This window comes from Caretta caretta, chromosome 2 (genome assembly GCF_965140235.1).
Source record: "Caretta caretta isolate rCarCar2 chromosome 2, rCarCar1.hap1, whole genome shotgun sequence".
NCBI lineage: Eukaryota > Metazoa > Chordata > Testudines > Cheloniidae > Caretta > Caretta caretta.
This window is the reverse complement of record NC_134207.1, coordinates 251999256-252019662: the sequence shown is the minus strand read 5'-3', so window position 1 is coordinate 252019662 and position 20407 is coordinate 251999256. Positions and strand designations below refer to the sequence as shown.

The following is a 20407-nucleotide window of genomic DNA, read 5'->3' as shown; positions in this document are numbered from 1 at the left end:
TTGACCAAATACTTGACAGTTGTAGCAGCTCTTTTAAGGAGGCAAGGGATACAGGTTTATGCATATCCTATTAATGTGTTGATCTGAGGAAGATCATTACATCAGGTCATCAACTCAGTTCAAGTAACCTTAAATCTCTCACCTACTTGTTAGTCATCAGGAGTGGCATCCATGTGGACAATCACTCAAAGAAGTAAGAACAGTTACTTATCTTTTGGTAACAGTTGTTTTTTTGAAATGTGTTGTCCACATGGAGTCCCTGATTCCCCACTGCTCCAGAGTCTTACTCCTCTGTATTGGCGAAGGAACTGTGGGGTATTTGGACCCATTCTGCCTCTTATGCCCTTGACCGGGGTGCGGGCGGGGTGCTCAAAGACATTTAGGACGCAGGCACGGCCCTAATGAACACTGCTTGCTACAATAATCCAATCTCATGTGCATACCCATATTTGAATCTGCATGGACAGTACATCTCAAAGAACCAGTATGGTAAGTAACCGTTCTTTTCTGGACACACAGGTTGTTTGTGAAATATTTAGTACCCTTGTATGAAAGACATAACTAAAATGCAATGTATTATTATTTGATGAAAACCTAATCTTATTATATTTGACAAATATATCTGGTAACTATAGCCTAAAATCAGAATGATCTGTTCATTAAAATTATAAATTCATTATATAGCGTGTTTTATAGGCAGATTGCTTTAAAAACAATCTTAAAGCTATTTAAAATGGAATCTAATTTCATCAGGTATATTTTGTAATAATATGTACATCCTGTTGAAGCAGCCAGCTCAAAAGCAAGGTGGATCTTTTCTTATGAAGATGGGCATATGCATTTCCTTAACTGTTCTCTATTTCTTATAGCTTCCTATAAGGACACTTTCTGCCAAAGTTGCAGAATCTTTAGAAAGGTTATTTGACAGAGTATAATACTTTCAGAAAGGCTTAAGGATGGAATATTAAAGGCATTCTCTATATACCATTAATATTCCAACACTGCATTTGGCAACATTTTGATTCTGAAGAGAGTGCATGAGTTCAAGGTCAGAGAGATTGACTTGTGCTGTTCATTATAACCAATTATTGTGTGACAAATGAGTTTGAGATCAGGCTGAAAATTCTGTAAGAAAAATCAATAGTTCTAATCAGGGCCTTTCAGGTCATTTACCACCCTACCTTTTGTTAGTTTGTCAGAAAAGAGAAAGATAAAACCTGTGTGACAGTGGATTGCCTCTGTATTGTTACTTTCCATTTGAAACATATTTTGATATCTTTAATTATTATATTAATAGTTTAATTGGTTTCAGAAACTTCTACAAGAGTTCCAATTTATAAGACTTCATTTTTAGTATTTTGATAAGATTTCCAAACTAGCAATATAGTTGGGGGGTGGGGGGGGGGGAACAGGATGTAGCATATCTAGTTCCTAAAACAGATTTGAGCTGCCTGTCTCTAGTGAATAGCAAATCTTCCTGGAAGATATGTCACTAATAGTTTTAGCACTATGTCAGGGTAATTTCAAAATCTCTTTTCAGAGTTCTGCCATTATGACATCTTATAAAATAATAACTTATTGTTAGCTTTGACTAAACTAACATATTTCCCTATTTCAGTAAATGCCTTTCCTTTCCTTTTTATAGTTTCCCGATGAAGATGAAGAGACCAGATTGTACCGTTTGAAGATAGAAGAACAGAAACGCCTAAGAGAAGAAATTCTGAAACAAAAGGAGCTGAGACGGCAACAGCAGGCAGGTGCTAGAAAGAGAGAGTTACTTGAAAGGCTTGCGCAGCAGCAGCAGCAGCAGCCTCCTACGCAACAATCTTTCACACAGCAGGAAGAGGAATTATCAGAGTTTCCCACCAATGGAAACCCGTTTATACTCCATCCTGGTGCACAGGCCAGGCAAAATGTGAAAAATAGACTTCTTGTTAAAAAGCAAGACATGGTAGTTCCAAATATTCAGCCCAAACCCACCGATTTCATGCAGGATGGGGCTTATATGCATTTTCAAGGACAGCAAGTGAAAACAGTGAAGCCTTTGAGACAGACTAGAACAGTACCTCAAAGTCCGCTTCAGCCATCGCCGAAAGTATTACAAACAAAACCTGCTGCACCTACAGCATCGCTCACCCCAGGACAGCCTGCTAGGGTGGCATCAGTACAAGGAAGGCCTCAGGAACTGAAACCTGGTGTGAAAAGGACTGTCATGCAACGGGCAAACAGTGGTAGTGGAGATGGGCCCCATGTCGGCACCAAAGTGAGGGTGATTAAGTTGTCAGGAGGGGTAAGTTTCCAAGGCTCATCTGTTTTTGTGTTGTTTTGTCATGGTCTGTTTTTGTGTGTTCTACTCAGTGCAATCCTAAAATAGGAAAAGAACCTATTTTGAAAAGAAAACAGCAAATTCAACAGAACTAATAATCGGTATTTCAGAAGATGATTTTCAGAGCTATAAACGAGTTATTTTAAAAAAAACTTGTAGGAACAGAGGTTTGCTGTAATATATTGCAATGGAGTGGGGTTACCATTAAGTTTGCATCACTGTTTCCTGAATAATATCTACTCATTTTGGTGCTTATAACTTGAGCCTAAAAATTCTTCACCTGTGAATCTTCGCATAGAACAGTAGTTCTCAAACTTTAGCAACCCAATGACCCCCATTTTGATTTAAAATTTTTTGCGGACCCCCAAGCCCCCTCCTTAGTCCCAGCCCTTCCCCCAAGGCCCCACCCCCACCCCACTTCTTCCTGCCCCTGCTCTACCCTTACCCCTCCTCTTCCCCGCCTCTTTCCATCCCATCCCCCAAGTGCGTCCTGTCCCCGCTCCTCCTTGTCCTTCCCAGTGCCTCCTGCCCTCCACTGAACAGCTGTTCCGCGGTGTGTAGGAGGCACTGGGAGGGACCGGGAGGAGTTGATCAATGGGGCTGGTGACCCCAGACATGATTTGCAGACCCCTTGGAGTACCCTAGCGGACCCCAGTTTAGGAAACCCTGGCATAGAGCATTTTGGTCCAGAAATGTTTTGATGTATGGGAGAAAAGAATTTGTGTGGCTATTTTTAAGTTTGAGGGGTTAAAAAAAAAAAAATGTATGCCCTGTCCATATTGCAGTTGAAACCATACTAGCAGCTAGACGTGTTTAAGCATGGTTAAGCATGTTTTCCTGAACAGTGTGGGCAACCTTTTTTTGTTTGAGAACCGCATTGCAAAACTGTGATATAAACAGAATTTGGGAGAGTGGGAGAGTAAATTTTCTTCTAGGGACTAGATAATGCCACCATTTCATTTTTGTGTCTAAATCAGATTTACTTATCTTCTGACAGGGGTCCATTGTCTACATTGGCTCCTGAGCACTGGTGGTAGTCCTGGTAGATTTGTATATTTGCAATGTTTTTCTATATTCATCCAGCAAATAACTATATTGGTGGTTTTCAACCTTTTTTCATTTGCGGACACCTAAAAATTTTGAATGGAGGTACGGTGGACCCCTTTGGAAATATTAGACATAGTCTGCAGACCCTCAGGTGTCCACGGATCACAGATTGAAAACCACTGATCTATATTAAATTTGATTTTCTATTATTGAAAAAAATTGGAGTGCCGAATAAGCTGAGAATTCAGAGGGTCTAACTACAAGATTTTCCCAGAGAGATCTGGTCCCTGCTTTGCCTTGGGCAAAAATATTTTAATATAAAAATCTTTTGATACCTTTTAGGAGAGGGGCAATCCGAAAGAAATCTATACACTAATTGAGGAAACAACTAGAACTGCAGTAGGCAACAAGCAGGTGGACATTTCGAGTGTGTTAGCAGAGGTTGAACAGGACCTCAGTTACAGAAGTTGCTTCTCACTCTTCTCTCAAAATCTGATTTTTTTAAATAATAGAATTTAGCAAATAAGTAGCCCAAAATATAGTCTTAGGTGCTCAGATACCTTGGTAATGAGCACAGTATACATATGCAAAGGGCGACAGATATCGCTGATGGTGTTTTTAAAAGGGAAGAGGCAATTAAAATGCTGGAGAGACTTAAGTATTAAAGGTGACTACTTTTCATAAGGTTTTTATTGCATTACAGATAATTCCAAAATGTTTCAAATTGTATAGTTACACGGTGACTGTAAAGGTCCTCTTAACAATTTTTAAAGAAATATATTTGCATAATGGAAAGAATATAACTAATGAGGATCTGGTTAGAGTGGAGGATGACTCTTTCTTCAGACATTGGTAGTAACTTTAGTCCAGTAGAAGGAGGAAATACCAGAAGTTGTAAGTAATCCCTTCTGTTGGACTAAATAAAAATATAATCATACTTTCAGGAATCCCATTGGCCTGCAATTAGTGTGACTGGCTTATTTTATTCTTGGTAATTCAACAAAAGCAGTCGGCCCCAACTTTTCTTCTGATCTGGTAAAATAAAACAACATCAAGCTACAACCCCAGCCACCAGTGCATTAGAGGTCTCTAGGGTAAATGATTCAGTGTCCAATGTAGCAAGTGTCATGAAAGAGTTTTTTTCCTCAGTGTTCTCTTTTTCCAGCAAACCATAAGTGACTTATTTTTTTACCGATTATACACTAATGTTGCTTGCCATCAGATTTAGCCACATTAAGTACGTGTCGTTCCTGCTGCATTGTATTCTATGTAGACTTGCTCTTGTCCCTTGAAAATTCATTTAATATCTTCAGGATCATCAGCATAGAACCGGCTGTCTGTGCATGGTATGTAGTTGCTTTTCCTTGCCACCATGGAATATTTTTTTTTTCAAACTATAGAAAAATGAAAGCGAGCGTTACAATTAGCTTTTTAACTCTGATCAAGATGGTTAATGAATTTTATAATAGTTTGTCAGAAAGCTGAATCTATATTACTTTGTTCCATGTGCCACACAGTGAAAAAGGAAAATCTCAGTAGCAGGGGGGCAATCTGGCCTATTTCGATGCTCAGTATATTAAAAAAGATTAACAAGTTTATCAGAGCCCTGCAAACTGTAAGGATTATAATGTTTATAATTCTATTTTTTAGTACTGCAGCATACACCACTTATTGCCAGACCTTTGAGATGCCCGGGTACTATTTTTTTTTTTTAAACGAACCCTTACTCCTTAATTGTCCTTCCTCAGTCTAAATTAGCAAAAAAGAAAAGGAGTACTAGTGGCACCGTAGAGACTAACTGAAGTGAGCTGTAGCTCACGAAAGCTCATGCTCAAATAAATTGGTTAGTCTCTAGGGTGCCACTAGTACTCCTTTTCTTTTTGCGAATACAGACTAACACGGCTGCTTCTCTGAAACCAGTTTAAATTAGGTTTGCCTCACTTCCCTGCTGTCAGCCACCAGAATATGCTTTGGCTTCTTTTATCTGTAAACAGTGACTTGATTCTGCAGTATAGCAGCCTCTCTGCTGCTGTCAAAACTACAGATCGTTTATACCCATTTCCCTTTCTCTTAATTTTTTGTGCAGATGAAGTCTTTAATGGCCATGAAATGGTGAGATTCATACTGGTTAGGCACTGTGTAGGCTACTCTACCCAGCTGTGCCGATGTATGTCAGTACACACTTGAAAAGTCCTTTCTTTCAGCAGACTAGCAGTAGTACTGAATAATGTAAAGTAAACAGTTATCTAACAGGGAATGGACTGAGATCATGCTCATACCACCTTTGATCTAAACCGGTTTCGCTTTGCACTGGAGCTGTTGGCAAAAACTATCTGCTCATTAGACTGCTCACTGATACCGTGGTGGGTAGAACAGTTATCGAAGTGGCATTATATGCTAATGATGGGTTTTATTTACTCTCAAAGCAGCTCCAAATTTAACTTACCTTGTTAAGAAGTTGTCCGTTTTCTTCATTCAAAATTACTTTCAGAGAACAGTGACTCCTGCTGTTGAGCAAGAACATACCCCAGTGTGAGTCTTTATTTTGTGTGCAGCAAGCCCTTTACGTTACTAGGTGTTAGGGTATCTGACTCCAGGTATGCAATGTCCCCTCATCTCTGAATAAAATAAGATGGCCTGTCAAAGTGGCTATGACTACAGTTCACACTCATGGGACAAATAATCTTTTTCAAGAAGATTTCATGAAATTGCAATATTTTCCAATTAAGTATCTTTTTTTAAAAAAAATAAAAAGATACTTGCTGTCCAGTGTCTCTGACACAGTAGATATGTGGTGGGCAAACTTTTTGGCCCGACGGCCACATCTGGGTGGGGAAATTGTATGCAGGGCCATGAATGTAGGGCTGGGGCAGGGGGTTGGGGTGCGGGAGGGAGGTTGTGGGAGGGGGTGTGTTGTGCAGGAAGGGGCTCAGGGCAAGGGGTTGGGGTGCAGGAGAGGTGTGGGGTGCAGCAGGGGGCTCAGCACAGGGTTGGGGGCTCAGGGCAGGAGGTTGGTGTGCAGGAGGGGGTGCGGAGTGCAGGAGGGGGTTCAGGGCAGGGGGTTGGGATTCAGGAGGGGTGCAGCGGGGGCTCAAGGCAGGGGATTGGGGTGCAGGAGAGGTACGGGGTGTGGCAGGAGCTCAGGGTGGGGGGTTGGGGTTCAGGAGGAGTGCAGCAGGGGGCACAGGGCGGGGGTTAGGGGTGCGGGGGGCTCAGGGCAGGGGTTGGGGTGCAGGAGGGGTGCGGCCGGGGGCTCAAGGCAGGGGACTAGGGGGCTTAGGGCAGGGGGTTGGGGTGTGGGAGGGGTTTGGTGTGCAGGCTCCAGCCCGGCGCCGCTTACCTTGAGCTGCTCAGGGGTGGCAGTGGGGCTGAGTCAGGCTCCCTGCCTGCCCTGGCCCTGCGCTGCTCCCGGAAGTGGCCAGCATGTCCAGCAGTGGCTCCTCTCACCTGTGGGTACCACCCCTGAAGCTCCCATTGGCCACGGTTCCCCGTTCCCAGCCAGTGGAAGCTGTGGAGGGCGGTGCCTGCAGGTGAAAGCAGCACACAGAGCCCTCTCCCAGGGACATGGTGCTGGCCGCTTCCGGGAGCGGTGCGGGGCTAGGGCAGACAGGAAGCCTGCCTTAGCTCTACTGTGCCACAGGGCTGGCAATCCCACTGGCCGGCTCGAAAGCCCTGAGGGGCCGGATCTGGCCCTCAGGCCGCAGTTTGCCCTCTCCTGCAGTAGATGCTCCAATATGTGCCTGGCAAGCCTCAAAAAAAAGAAAGCAGAAGATGATTAACACTTCCTGTATGTCAGACACTGCAAAGTATTGCATGCCATATCAGGGACTAGTGGTGTGATGCAAGGGGTTAATGATAGGATTTATCCTTATTGATTCCATGTCACAGCTGTCATTTTTACCAGAATCCTAGTTCCTCAAACACTTTAAGGCAGGCTAACCCTTCCTTTTGTGCCTCTAGATGAGCAACGAGGAATGCCTATGTGAGTGGTTTTCTATTTTGATTATTCCCTTTTAGTCCTGGTAGTCCAAATATGCTTGCCAAATTTAGTCAGTCTGATCTTTAGGACTTGAAGAGAAAGTGGGACTAAGTGTTCAGCGGATATATTTGATATCAAGGCTTTGCTTTTTTGCAGAGCTACAACACCTCTGTCGGCATAGCTTATCTAGCTTCAGTCTTACTTTGCTGCATATCTTCAGGACATCACTTCACTGGGTCTTGGATACACAAGATCAGCATATTATTATCGTGCTGTCCATGAGAAAAAGGTCTTAGATTTGTCTGGCTCAATCAGAGGCCTGATCTCAATACTAGATAAAGAACACGAGAGGATTCAGACAGGATAAGATCTTGAAATGGTACTTGTTGGGAGGAAATACAGTAATAAATGGATATTTGTAGGCAGGCATAGTAGATACTTCAAAAAAATATCTAGTGCAGTTGAAATCTGTAAAACCAATGTCATAGAGCAGGAATGATCCTGGCCATGAGGGAGCAGGTTTGTACCCAGTGTTAGCTCTATATGTCTTATGTGTTAAAAGGTTATACAAACTGTGCATGTTAGACATGTCCATTGATTGGTCTGAAGTTCTCTTAGCATTGCATGATGTTTTAAAATCATTATTGTACCACTCAGTCATCTTATATTATTATTATTGGGTGATCTCTCCCTAGCCAAAGACTGGTCTTCCTTGCTCAAAGTGATATGTCTCAGCCTCTGTGGCCCGAAAATGCTGACTCTTATGCTGGACCAAGAATACACACTCTTTGTCTGTGTGGAGATCTGCACTAGTGGGCCTTTTGTATAAGTACCTATGTTCTGTTTGGATTAAAAGTTAAGTCTTAGATTTTCGTGAGTTACGGCAACTACTGCCTGACAATTCATCTTAAAAGCTTGACTGAAATAGCTGACAAACTATTTTGGTTGGAAATTCAGTCTGGAAGGATATAGTCTTGGGTTGTATAAAAAATATTGAAGAGGGAAATAAAGGACAGATAGCTTTGCTTTATTTAGGATAGCAGTCAAGGAGGGAGGTAGTTGAACACTGAATTCTAAAAAATGGGGGGGAAAGTTCTTGATTTAGACAATCCTGTTGGATGATGTAAATTTATCTACTAAGATTTGCTTGATGATTGTATTTGTTGTTTTGCTTGTTATGTGTATTGTTCATTATAGCCAATAAAAATTGTTTAAATAATTTAAATTTCTATAGCGCCTTTCGTCCAAAGACATCAGAAGTGCTTTTACAAATGTTAATTAAAGTCTCCAACAATTATGTGGCAAGAAGTATATAGGGAGCTTTCAACCCATATCTGAAATGCAGCTCTGAGGTGTGGAATGTCAGAACATTAGCAGCGTACAGTAAAATTATTTTCAAAGAGTGGGAGGATGGCATCAGCATCAGTACTCATCCCCCATCTGAAAGAATGGTCTTGGGCACAGGTAAGGGCAGTATCCATGTCTTATTAGGTGCGCAGGCAAAAACTTAATGTAGGCCAGCATTTTATATTGGATTTTAATGTCTTTTTTTCATACTTACAACTTAAAGACAATGCAAAAAGACTGACACCTGAAAAGCTGCACTAATCTAAACATCAAGGAGATTAAAACTCAGTCAGATTAAACTCAGATTAAAATTGACTTCCAGTATCTGTAAAATTTCAGTCTAGCAATATTTGTCAAATTAGAATGTTCCCTACTGAAAAACCCACTGGAATTCTTGCTCTGAAAAGGTAAAGTCTAAAGGCACAGGTTGGTGCAAAACTTTAATTTAAAAACTATATAGGTGCCATTGGGGCATAGATTGATGTTAACTAAGGTGGAATATGTCATGATTTTCAGAAATTTTTAGAGATGAGGGTAAGGATATTGCATGTTAGTTGGGAGATACACCTTTTATTGGGGTTGTATGAAAGGAGACATAAAGCCACACATGAGCAAAGGAGGATTTAATGGAAAGGCAGTGCAGGAGGAGACCAGGGCATAAAGGTAGGTGAGGTCAAGAGCAAGAGAAGAACTAGACAGCACTTTAAGAAAGGCTAGCCATCAAATCCTGACTAAAAGGAATCCATGTTTAACAGGTTAAATTAGAAATTAATTTCACTTCAAATAACTTAGAGTATATGCAAAATAAAATGCTTCTTCTTATCAACCTGAGTACAATCTGAGGCTCCCTGTAGTTTTCACCTTTTCCTCCCCAGGAAGGAAAGACTAGGCTTTTCATTGAGTACCGTAAATGCAGATTCCATCATTCCCTTAAAATTGTAATAGCAAGTCTTTTGCAGTTTAATTTTGGAATTTTATACTGTAAAACAATCTCTTGTGGTGGGCTTGATGTACATTATTGCAACATCAAGTGGTAGTTGGATTTCATAAGAGGAAATGATAGAGGGACAACCATGACAGTGTAAGTAAAAATATGTTGCTAATAGAAGGAATCTTACTTTAAAGTGAAAATTGGTCAACATGGGATTATTGGAGTGGGAAAGGATACAGATTTGTCCCATTTAAATTTAGTGACTCCAAGAGCAGTGAAATGCTTTAATATAAAATGCTCAAAGTTTAAGAAATTGGCGTTAGCCACTAATACAGGTATGCCTTGAGTCTAGAAGACACTCAAACACAAATAGAAAAGGAGTACTTGTGGCACCTTAGAGACTAACCAATTTATTTGAGCATGAGCTTTCGTGAGCTGTGGCTCACGAAAGCTCATGCTCAAATAAATTGGTTAGTCTCTAAGGTGCCACAAGTACTCCCTTTCTTTTTGCGAATACAGACTAACACGGCTGTTCCTCTGAAACCTGTCAAACACAAATGGAACTAATTAACCAAATACCATCAGTGCCATGGAAACATAATGCTAGAAGCTTGGGGCAGAACATTGCAAGAGTTTAGTGAACAGATTTTTGTAGCCATAGCAGAGTGGTACGCACTGGGTTCCTGTTTTGGATTGGTTAAGAAATTGTCAGTCTGCACAGATTTGTTCATCTAAGCAACTCTAAGGCTGCAAGACCCATTTGGCTGAAGAGGACTACATTAATGCAAACTAGGAAACTTTTAGTTCAAGCCCACAGCATCCCCATGGGGGAATTACAGTGCAGCACTTCAGTGCACATTGCTATTCATACCGTTCATTGTCCAAACTATGGAGCAATGTAGACAAAGCTCAGAATGACTTTACCTTGAGGTGAGACATTTTCTGAGTTTCCTTCAGAGAGACTACTCTTAAATTTACAAGCATTGACTTTTCTTCCAAGGTTCTAGGTAGTCCTACTTATGGATCAATACCTCAATCTATTGAAGAACCTACCCGGGTTATTGCTTGTGGGTATAAAGTGGGGGGCACTTTCCTCCAGGAAAGTGGGGGCACAGTCAACAGTTTCTAGAAATGAGCATCCTGTAACTTTTACTGTTCTTTATTTAAAAGGAAAAACAGTTCAGAACATAGCTTATTTCCTCAGCGGCACAGTCCAACAAAAGCACATCATCCCAGTAATCTCTCTTCACTGGCTTTCTGTTGAATGCTGGCTCAAGTTCAAGATTTTGGTTTTCATGTTGAAAGTCCTATGTTACGATAGCCTCCATTATCAGTGGGACTATTTCATTCTGTAAAGTAATGACCACAGTGACATTTTCACTAGTGTAGTGTCAAGATTGCAAGGAGGAGGCAGAGTTGTTTTTCCTAACAGAAGAGATCAGAATGATGCATCTGGGTATGTTCAGAACCTATTTTGACCTATCCACTCATGATGAGCACACCAAAATCATGTTTTGAAACAAAACAAGCATCTTACAGAATGGGGGAAAGTGAAAGGTTAATCTTGTGCTCACTTCAGTGGCCTAAGAACATAACAGCCATACTGGGCCAGACCAGTGGTCCATCTAGCCCAGTATTCTGTCTTCTGACAGTGGCCAGCACCTGGTGCTTCAGAGGGAATGAACAGAACCAGACAGTTATGATTGATCCCTCCCCTGTTGTCTAGTCCCAGCTTCTGGCAGTTGGAGGTTTAGGGATATTCAGAGCATAGGGTTGTGTCTTTGGCCATCTTGCGTTCATAGGGTTGTGTCCTTGATCCATTCTCCATGAATGTATCTATTTTTTTTTTTGAACCCAGTTATAATTTTGGCCTTCACAGCAGCCCTTGGCAATGAGTTCCACAGGTTGCCTGCACTGTGGGAAGAAGTACTTGCTTTTGTTTTGTTTTAAACCTGCTGAATATTAATTTGGGTGCTCAGATATCTCAATGATGTGTGCTTTAAGAATCAAGATAAAAAAGCTGACTGACTTAGAGGGAGAGAGAACTACTTATAGAGGTTTTCCAGTAGAAATGCCTGACATGGAGATTTTCTTGGAAAGACTTACTGCACAACTGGAGAAACAAAATAGTGACCAACTTCTGTGGTCTGGTAGCCCCTAGCATTTTGAATGGATGTTCTACCCTCAAAACAAGAATTTTTCTTGACAAACCCCTTGTCTCCAACCAAAATCATGTCCCAATAGCAGATATGCATACTACACACCATGTATTCTATGAAATATGTATTACGGGGCTTTCTTTACCTCTACTAAAATAATAATATGCCCAGTGTACTTGCTCTGAAGTGACCTTTTTCTATTGCTTAAAACAGTGCATTGTTTTTGGTGGAAGGAGGTAGGTTTTAAAATAGAGGCACTGTAACTCAGTGAAGGTTATGTACAAAGCAGGTTTCAAACTTCGTTGATTTTACTGGATCTTTGCAGTTATATTTACATTTTATTGGGGAATTTCCCATACAACGTTCAGTAACTCGGAGGTTGATTCTACCTTAATAAAGTGAGTAGCGATAAGTCACCATTTGTGCAGTTACTGCAGTCATAGTAATGGCTAAAGCTGCAGCGTAGATAAGGCTCGTACCCTTTTACCGCTGTTGTCTAACCCTGTCTATGCTACAGCCTCTGCAGTTATGAACAACAACATACACTTTCAGGCAGAGGCCAAGCAAGGAAATTTTCAGCCCACTTTTGAAGGAGGCATCCAGGGTATTCAATACATCATTGCTCACTGAATGCCCTTCGGTAGTTTGACTGCAACGTGCCTCCTTTTGTACTGAGCTGGAAAGGGAATACAGTTACGCTGGGAATAGAAATAGTCAATTTTTTTCTGGTATTATCTCTTTGTGTATATTTGTTCTGAGTAAGCTTGCTTCATGATCAAAATTTTAGGAATCATAAAGGAGAAAATATACATTTCCTCAAACACTTTAACGCTCTGATAAGAGTTAGAAAAGGTCAGTTCCTTCAGTATAAATGGAGACTGCTTGACTGGTCACCCAGTTGTTTGATTTGAGTCATACTTAATCTAACCTTGTGTCCGCCAGGCATATACTTTTCTTTTTGTGTATGAGAGTAAATAGTTGGAATTTAGATAGTTAATTTCTGTCTTAGATTGCTCATCAGACCTGAATTTCTCTCTTAAATAGAGATGGCTATGATCCAATATGGGTGGAGGGAGCAAAGTGGGAATTGTATTCAATAAATGTATTGTTGCTGTTCTTTCATTTAAAAAGTAATGACCAGCATCAGGCACGTCCCAGTCAGGGAGAACACTGAATTTAAGTCTGAAGACCTGTGGTTTTCTGCCACTGACTTGTGTGATATTTGGTAATTATGCCTTGTGCCTTAGTTTAGCAATCTTTAGAATGGGAAAAATATTTACCATCTTCGTGAAGTATTTTCAGTATCTGTATATAAAAAGTGGTATATAAGAGATTCTTTTTGTCTGACACCTATTGTTCTGCTAATACGGTTGATAAATGTCCTGGACTATTGATTAGCTGTTTTTCTTACATTTTAGAGTAGATATCAGTGGTTTTGCTTTATTTTTACAATGTCTATTTTTGTGTATCACACTGCTGTGTTAGTATCACAGTCTGCTGTTTGGACTTTAGTCTTTTTGACGATAACCAATTGTTGTATCAGTTTAAAATCTATTTACACACAGAGACCAATATACTGTAGATATATGATAAAATATAGTGACTATCTTCTGTCATTGAAGGAGGATGACTTTTAGTGATCTGACAGGTATTTTCTCTCTCAACTGCTGTGATCTATAAAGTAACTATTTTCTGGAAATACTGACTTTTAAAATGCATATAGAGTATTTCTTTTTTTCTCCCAAGGAAAATCAATTACAAAGGCCATTTGGGGCTCTGAGGTTTTCGGGGTAAGATTTAAAACTTCATCTTTTGCCACATGCTCTGTTTGAATTATCGTGTATGTTAAACAAATAGGCCCACAGAATGAGGTGAGCATATTAGAACCTCTTTTTGTTCTTGTTGCCTCTGTGTTTTGATGCATGTGATACTTAAAGTAAATAAACTTAGGTTGATTTGTGAAGTGCTTTTGCAGCATGCACATTCATTTACTGTTGGGTGATTTTTGAATTAGCTTTTTAAAGATTACATGGATAGACACAGCATTGTAGTAGTTAATAGAAACCTGTGCAGTGAGGTCTATGGGCTGCAAGATCAGTAACAGTGACAGTGAAGTATGGCCTTATCGAAAGGAGAATGCATAAGAGGCTGCCCTGGGACACTACACCACTGTCCTTCTGTGTATCCTGACAATGTTATCTGTCCTCTCAGTACGGAGTATCAAGTGTCTGTCATGAGTATAGAAATTAATTTAATGTCACCTGAAGACATGCAATTAATCTTTTAGAGGTTTTCATAATACCTTTACAGAAAGAGTTGCCAGTTTGGCGGATTTGGATTTTGGGGTTTAGCAGAAGATAAGGAAAATTAATTTTTCATCAGGGTTAATACAAGCTAGCAGGGCCACAAAGGCTGAGAAAAATGGCTAGGGAATTTGTCAAGTGTTGTCACTCTAGAATAATGCTGCTTAACGTCTGATAGGTGTAATCAAGAGTTGAGATTTCTATAGAGAGGGATTAATCAATTTGCTCACTACAGAATGCAAGTTGGTGATATCACTCCTTCATGGGGTTTAAGAATGAAAATAAGATTTGATCTGTCAAATTGCAAGAAGCGCTGACAGTATCAATGGGCATTTTTATCAGTACATTTTTAAAGCATTTGTTATAAATAAATTTGTCCTGCTAATGTTGGTGGCAAACAAACTTCATCTGTATTGTAAAACTGTCTAAAATCCCTGATAGAGTACAATGCCTTAGCTTACTAAATTCAGGCACCCTTCTTTAAAAAAAACAACACAAACTCCCTTTATATATATTTTTATATTCAATTGGATGACTTCTAAACTTCTGAAGATGCAAAGAATTGATTAAATAAGCAACTGAAATATCATATAGCGACCACTTTGAAATATGGTCCCTATCTATATCTGACACATCTGTTTTAAAATCACTGTCATGCATGACTGAAATGATTCCTGTTCATTGCACTGTTTTAGAATACTTTACAAATATGTTCTTTAGCATTAGAAGTTTGAAAAAATACTCATAATATAGACCAAATCCACTTGCTCGTTCCTTTAGAATTTTCATTTTTAAATTATATTCAGCATTTAGAACTATTGAGTTTTTTATGTCAGGTGACTTTTAAGAGCAGATTTTATTTGGCAAATAACCAGTTTCACTTATGTTCCAAAGACTTGCAGGTGAACAGGTAGAACACTTGCTACACATAGCAGCTTTTGTCATGACTGCCGTTTAAACCCAGTTTTTCAGGGTTTTGACCAGAAATGTTCACGCCTGACTGTAAGTTAGCAATTGGGGAACAAGCCTTGGATAAAACTTGATAATTCAAATTGTGAAGGGGAAACATGGTTTGTGCTTTAGAGTTTACGGGGCAGGCAGTATCTCAAGAAAATATTTTTTAATCATTGGTATTTAGACGAAGGATGAAATTCTCCCCTGGGCAGAAGCCGTTCACCACTTAAATCATCCGAATTAGGTCCTCAGTAGAGGTTTTAAGAGGAGTTGTAGTGTAGGATTTAAGTGGATTTGTGGTCCACTGCCATGTGTTCACTGTGTGAATAGTGGTAAATTTCACCTGAAGTGTCAAAACTTTGTGCATCAAATTGTCTATGATAGAGTAAATGAACGATCGACATCTCTTTGCAAGATCTGGTATTAAAATACATATCCCAAAAGTCAAGTGTTTTTCTGAACTTTTTAAAATCAAAATAGATTTTGAGCACAAAAGTTAAAATGATGGGTGGGCCTGCTAGCCCCTTTCTTTTACCCTGGGTGTTACAAGGTTTTAATAAATCAAAAATAGGCTGGTGAAAAGGGTTAAAAAAATGGAAAATTTGTAAGAAGTTGTCAAATTTTTATTTTTGTTTACAAGAAAAATCAGCAAGAATTAAGAAACTTAACAGTTATACTAGGACACACTAGAGACACTACCATCTCAGCCTTACCCTTCTACAGGCTGTGGGCCTGATTCTTCAGCAGCTCAACCACCTGCTCTGGCCCAGACATTACAGAATCTAGCATCAAGTAGGATTCAACACCACCACCGTCTTCTACCTACCATGAACCAGAGAACCTTTCCCAATGTTAATATGCCGATTAGAAGCTCCACTTCTGTATGTATTGTTTGCCCTTGGGATCCCACCTTCATGTTTCCCTGGTAGGAGAATTGGGAGCCAGCACATGTATTATGTTTTACATTTTCCTTTGTAGGTGGTATGCAAAAATTTTTGAAGTTGATGCCATATCCCTATCAGGGATAAGTGATCTGCTAGTTATTTTTGTAGCATGAAGTCCAAATGTTCTGACTCTGAAGTATGTGTAGTTGATGCATTGACATTACTGGCTTAGTTTTTCAGACTTAGAACTTCTAGAAGCTGACATTGATTGTGTCCAGTGTAAGGAATTGGACTTAGAGCATGATGTGGATAATGATTCTAATATTTGAACTGTGAAATAAACATATTAATATGTACACTTTGTTCATTTTCACCTTGAGGTACCTTTTTTGGCTTGGCTAATGTCTCTTTGATCAGCTATGTCTGTAACAAACTGAAATGAATAGTACTAAGACGCATTCATTTTACAAGCCTTTCCTTGCTTACTCCTGGGCAAGTGCTGACCTGAGAGCAATATTTGCTCTTGAACTCCCCAAAGAAAGACATTGATACCATGTTAAGTTAAAATCTTGAATAGTTATGCAAAGAAAAAAGAAAGAACTCGTTGCTTGCTTGCAATGAACTGGGTGTGGCACTGTTGGCCCTGTAGCTTCCAAATAGTTTCAATGCACAAACAAGTCTCTTTCAAGAGCTGCTGCTGTAGATCCCCCTCATCACATGCATGGTACTCCTGCACTGTGAGTTCCAAGCCATCTAGAAAAGCAATAACTATTTGGCTGCATAAGGGACCTGTGGAAATCCTAAATGTTTAGAACAAGGCTATAAAAACAGATTTTGGATCCAGCTGCCCTTCTTTCTCCTTTGCCAGGGTCAGTTGTGGTATCACTTCTCTTCCTTTTGCTTTCACGTGTATTTGAGTTAGTGCACCTTCTTCATTTCTTTTTATAACTTTTCATTTTTCTCTAAATAGTTTTAAGCTTAGTAAAATTTTTAGATAATTCCCCATTGTTTGGTCTTTAGCAATTAGAATTCTGCAAGATTGTGAAGCCATGTTGCTGCATTAGGTTGACTCCATGCCATTAAAGGTTTTGTATTGCTTGGATTCATCTTTCAGTCTGGTCAGTTTCATTGTGTGATATGTGGGCCCAGTAGTTAAGTATTGGTCTTTCAAACAGGCCTAGTTGAAGAGGTGTATGTTGTCTGATTCTAAAATATCCATGATGCATCAGCATGCCAGATACTGCCTCTTGTATCCCTGGATTCCTCACACTCTGGCGTAGTGTTTTCTATATATAGGGTTCATCTCGTGGACTTGTAAGAAAAGAGAGGATTGTTCAAGTCTTTCTCCCTCTTCTTTCCACCCTTCCCCCTTCCCTCCCACCCTTCCCCCCCCAGCAGGCGCTTAACCATCAGGTCAGGCTTTATCAGTCCTGATTCTTGCATCTGAAGCCACCTTAGGATCCTAGTTCCTCACTCCTGCGTTGTTGCAGACATCATAATTTTCTAGCTGCCATAATGTTTAATTCAAAATCTTCAAGATATCCAAAATAGTTTGGTTTTTTTGCTTAAAAAAATTTTCACCTTTGATAATCTGAAGTATTTGCTTCAATTTTTTGCCCGTATCAGAGTGTATTTGTCAGGCATTTCAGCAAACGTACAAGAGGAGTTTGAAAAGAGAACCTGCCTCATCTTGAATGTTTCCTTCTGGTATAAAACCCGTAAGAAGAGTGAGCAAGTTGTCGGTTTCAGTTAATTATTTTCCTTTTAGAGTATCCCTTGAGATAAAATCCTCAATCATGATTTTATCAAAAAGTTACTGACTTTCAGACTATATAGATCTGTTGTTCTTCCCAAAACCTTGTATGTTGTCTGTCCTGATCAGTAAGAAGCTGGCACGTTAGGATGAAACTCTTCTGTTAATTCCCCAAGTTATTCATAGATTTTGGTGACAAGTCAAAAGGAGGAACAAAGGGAACTGTGAGAACAAATGTTTTCAAAATGGATTAGATTTTGTATTTATGCGCATTCTAATTTAAAGACTCAGTTCATTCTACTAAATTGGACAATTTAGGGCAATTAACATGATGGGTTTTTTTCACAGAAATTTGTGAAGCCAGTTTGTGTATGTGTATACATTTGTGCATCATGATATCCTGGTTGGTACTTCATTGCAGTGATTGTTTTGGGTGAGTTAGGCTGTTCTCCTTTTATCATCTGACTTCCTCCAGGGGTTGGGCACTAATCTCCCAGATTGGGAATCTACAAGGGTAATTCCGAACAGAGAGAGACTGTTTTCCAGTAACTGCTGTTCAAGTCTTAATACCTCTGCTCATCCCACCCTCTCCACCCTCTTTCCCCTTTTCTTTGAGACCTTCTGTAGATTCTTCAAATTAGTGAAAGAAACTGAGTAGTTGATGCTGCGAGGCCCTTGGTTTTCTAGAATATTCTGATCCGTGGAGGGGTGCTTATGCAGCCATGACAGGCGCTGCATTTCTCAGTGGTTCTGAGTTAACAGTTCTGTGGGAATGGGTATTCTAAGTGTGGGTCTGCAGAGGTAATATATACTCAAGCATAGTTACTGGTGAGTAGCCGTTTCTCTACTATTCTGTAACAAGAAAAGGAGTACTTGTGGCACCTTAGAGACTAACCAATTTATTTGAGCATAAGCTTTCGTGAGCTACAGCTCACTTCATCAGATGCATCCGATGAAGTGAGCTGTAGCTCACGAAAGCTTAAGCTCAGATAAATTGGTTAGTCTCTAAGGTGCCACAAGTACTCCTTTTCTTTTTGCGAATACAGACTAACACGGCTGTTACTCTGTATTCTGTAACAGTAACAGATACTGAGTGTTTTGACGGGAGTCCCTTTAAGCTGTTAATGTGCTGCATAGCATTGCAAGCTAGATCCTCCATTTGAAACACTTTATAATTGTGAGGCTGCCTAGTTAGTGCCTTCTCATTTGCCATAGTAGACCAATTATGTTGCCTCTTGCTGAATGTAATCTTCAGAAAACTGTGTATGGTGACTGTAAACTTGGCCGTATTTGATCTGGGAAAGGTGGACACGTATCCATGTGAGAGAACTACCAGTCCCTTGGGTGGAAGTAGCTGAGCCGCTGCACACTTCTACTCTTTTCTTCAAGGCTCCTCTCTTCTACCCCTCCTCTCATCCCAAGCTTGAATTACAGAGACAGCTCGTTTTGGGAAGACTGTAGTACTTCCACATATGACTTCAGAAGTTGGGACGGGGACATGGTTTGTCACCTCTGTTTTAATTCTTTTTTTAAGGAGAAAAAATAAAAACACTTGGAGGAGAAAACTACTCTAATATTGGTCATTGTTAGAGGGAGGAGACTACTTAGAAGCTTATTTTAGCTATAAATAGGCAGCATAAAGATGCACTTAATAAAAATCACCAGCCTTTAGTCTTGCAAGGTTTGCTTGGTTTGAAAGATGCGTAAAGATTCAGACTGGTTCCTGCTTCGTTCAGGCTGTTTTGCCCTTCTCTAGTCTAGAATATACGTCTCTTAAAAAAATGTAGTTTAGCGGAACGTAAATATAACGTAATTCCTGAAAAGCTGGAATTGTGAAGAATGAATAGGTGGGTCCTTGTATAAATAATAGGACATTTTCACAGTCTACTGAAAGGAAACAATTAAAAACACAGTGAATTTAATGTAGTATTTTGTACTTCTTTGCATTATGGATTTTTTAACTAAGTATAGTTCCTAGCTGAGGTGTGTACCATACACCCTTCTCTTGCAGACGCTAGTTTGATTTTAATATGCAAGTCTGTGTTCTTCTAATCCTCTGCGCGCTAACAAAGTTCTTCTCCACAGCAAGTCTCAGAGGAAGTGAATGTTTGCATTGAGTAGATAGGTACTGAACAGCATGTTCTGGTTTTGATTTCAGCAGGAGGGGGAGAATGTTGGCTTTGTGCACCCAGAAGGCCAGCCCCAACGCCTCCAACAACCTCCAGAAATGAGACAGCAGCCAGTGCGGAAGGTCACGTTGACAAAGGGACCACTCCAGCAGCAGCAGCAGCAGCAGCAGGCTCAGATACATTCAACAGTTCCACAAGGAGTCAAAAATATCCAGGGGATTTATCCAGCTAAAAAGGTGATTTTTAGATGCATTGTTGCTGCTAGGAGCTGTATTATCTGCTGAATGTGTTGCCATATTAATGTTAGCATTGTTTAAAAAATAACCAGAATCCTTACCAGCATTAAAGAAATTTAAACTGTAACTGCCCAGGTAAAATTATTAATGGAGGGCTGGATGACTCAGGAAATTGAGAAGGGGATATAAAGCTTTTAACCTACAGGATACTTGTTTCAATCCAGCCCAGGTTGGTAATGCCTGAAAGTTGTTCCCGTCTCATTGTGGTTCTGTGGCCTGCGTAAATTCTGTTAGGTGATGACAGTCCAGTATTCCAGTGGAGGAATGTCCACTACTCGAAAATCATTATCACAGCTGAC

The 20407-nt window shown here is 40.0% G+C and overlaps 1 protein-coding gene across 3 annotated transcripts in view; it reads left to right on the top strand.

Moving 5' to 3' along the window:
* The window catches only part of RBM33 (RNA binding motif protein 33), a 145473-nt gene that overhangs the window by 89317 nt on the left and 35749 nt on the right, over window positions 1-20407 (top strand). For 2 of the 3 annotated variants that reach the window (XM_048837597.2, XM_048837599.2), the window contains exons 15-16: window positions 1646-2290; window positions 19842-20048. In XM_048837597.2, coding sequence (XP_048693554.2) covers window positions 1646-2290; window positions 19842-20048 — 852 coding nt within the window. The remainder of the gene's footprint in view (window positions 1-1645; window positions 2291-19841; window positions 20049-20407) is intronic. The other variant, XM_048837598.2, reaches the window with a different exon arrangement.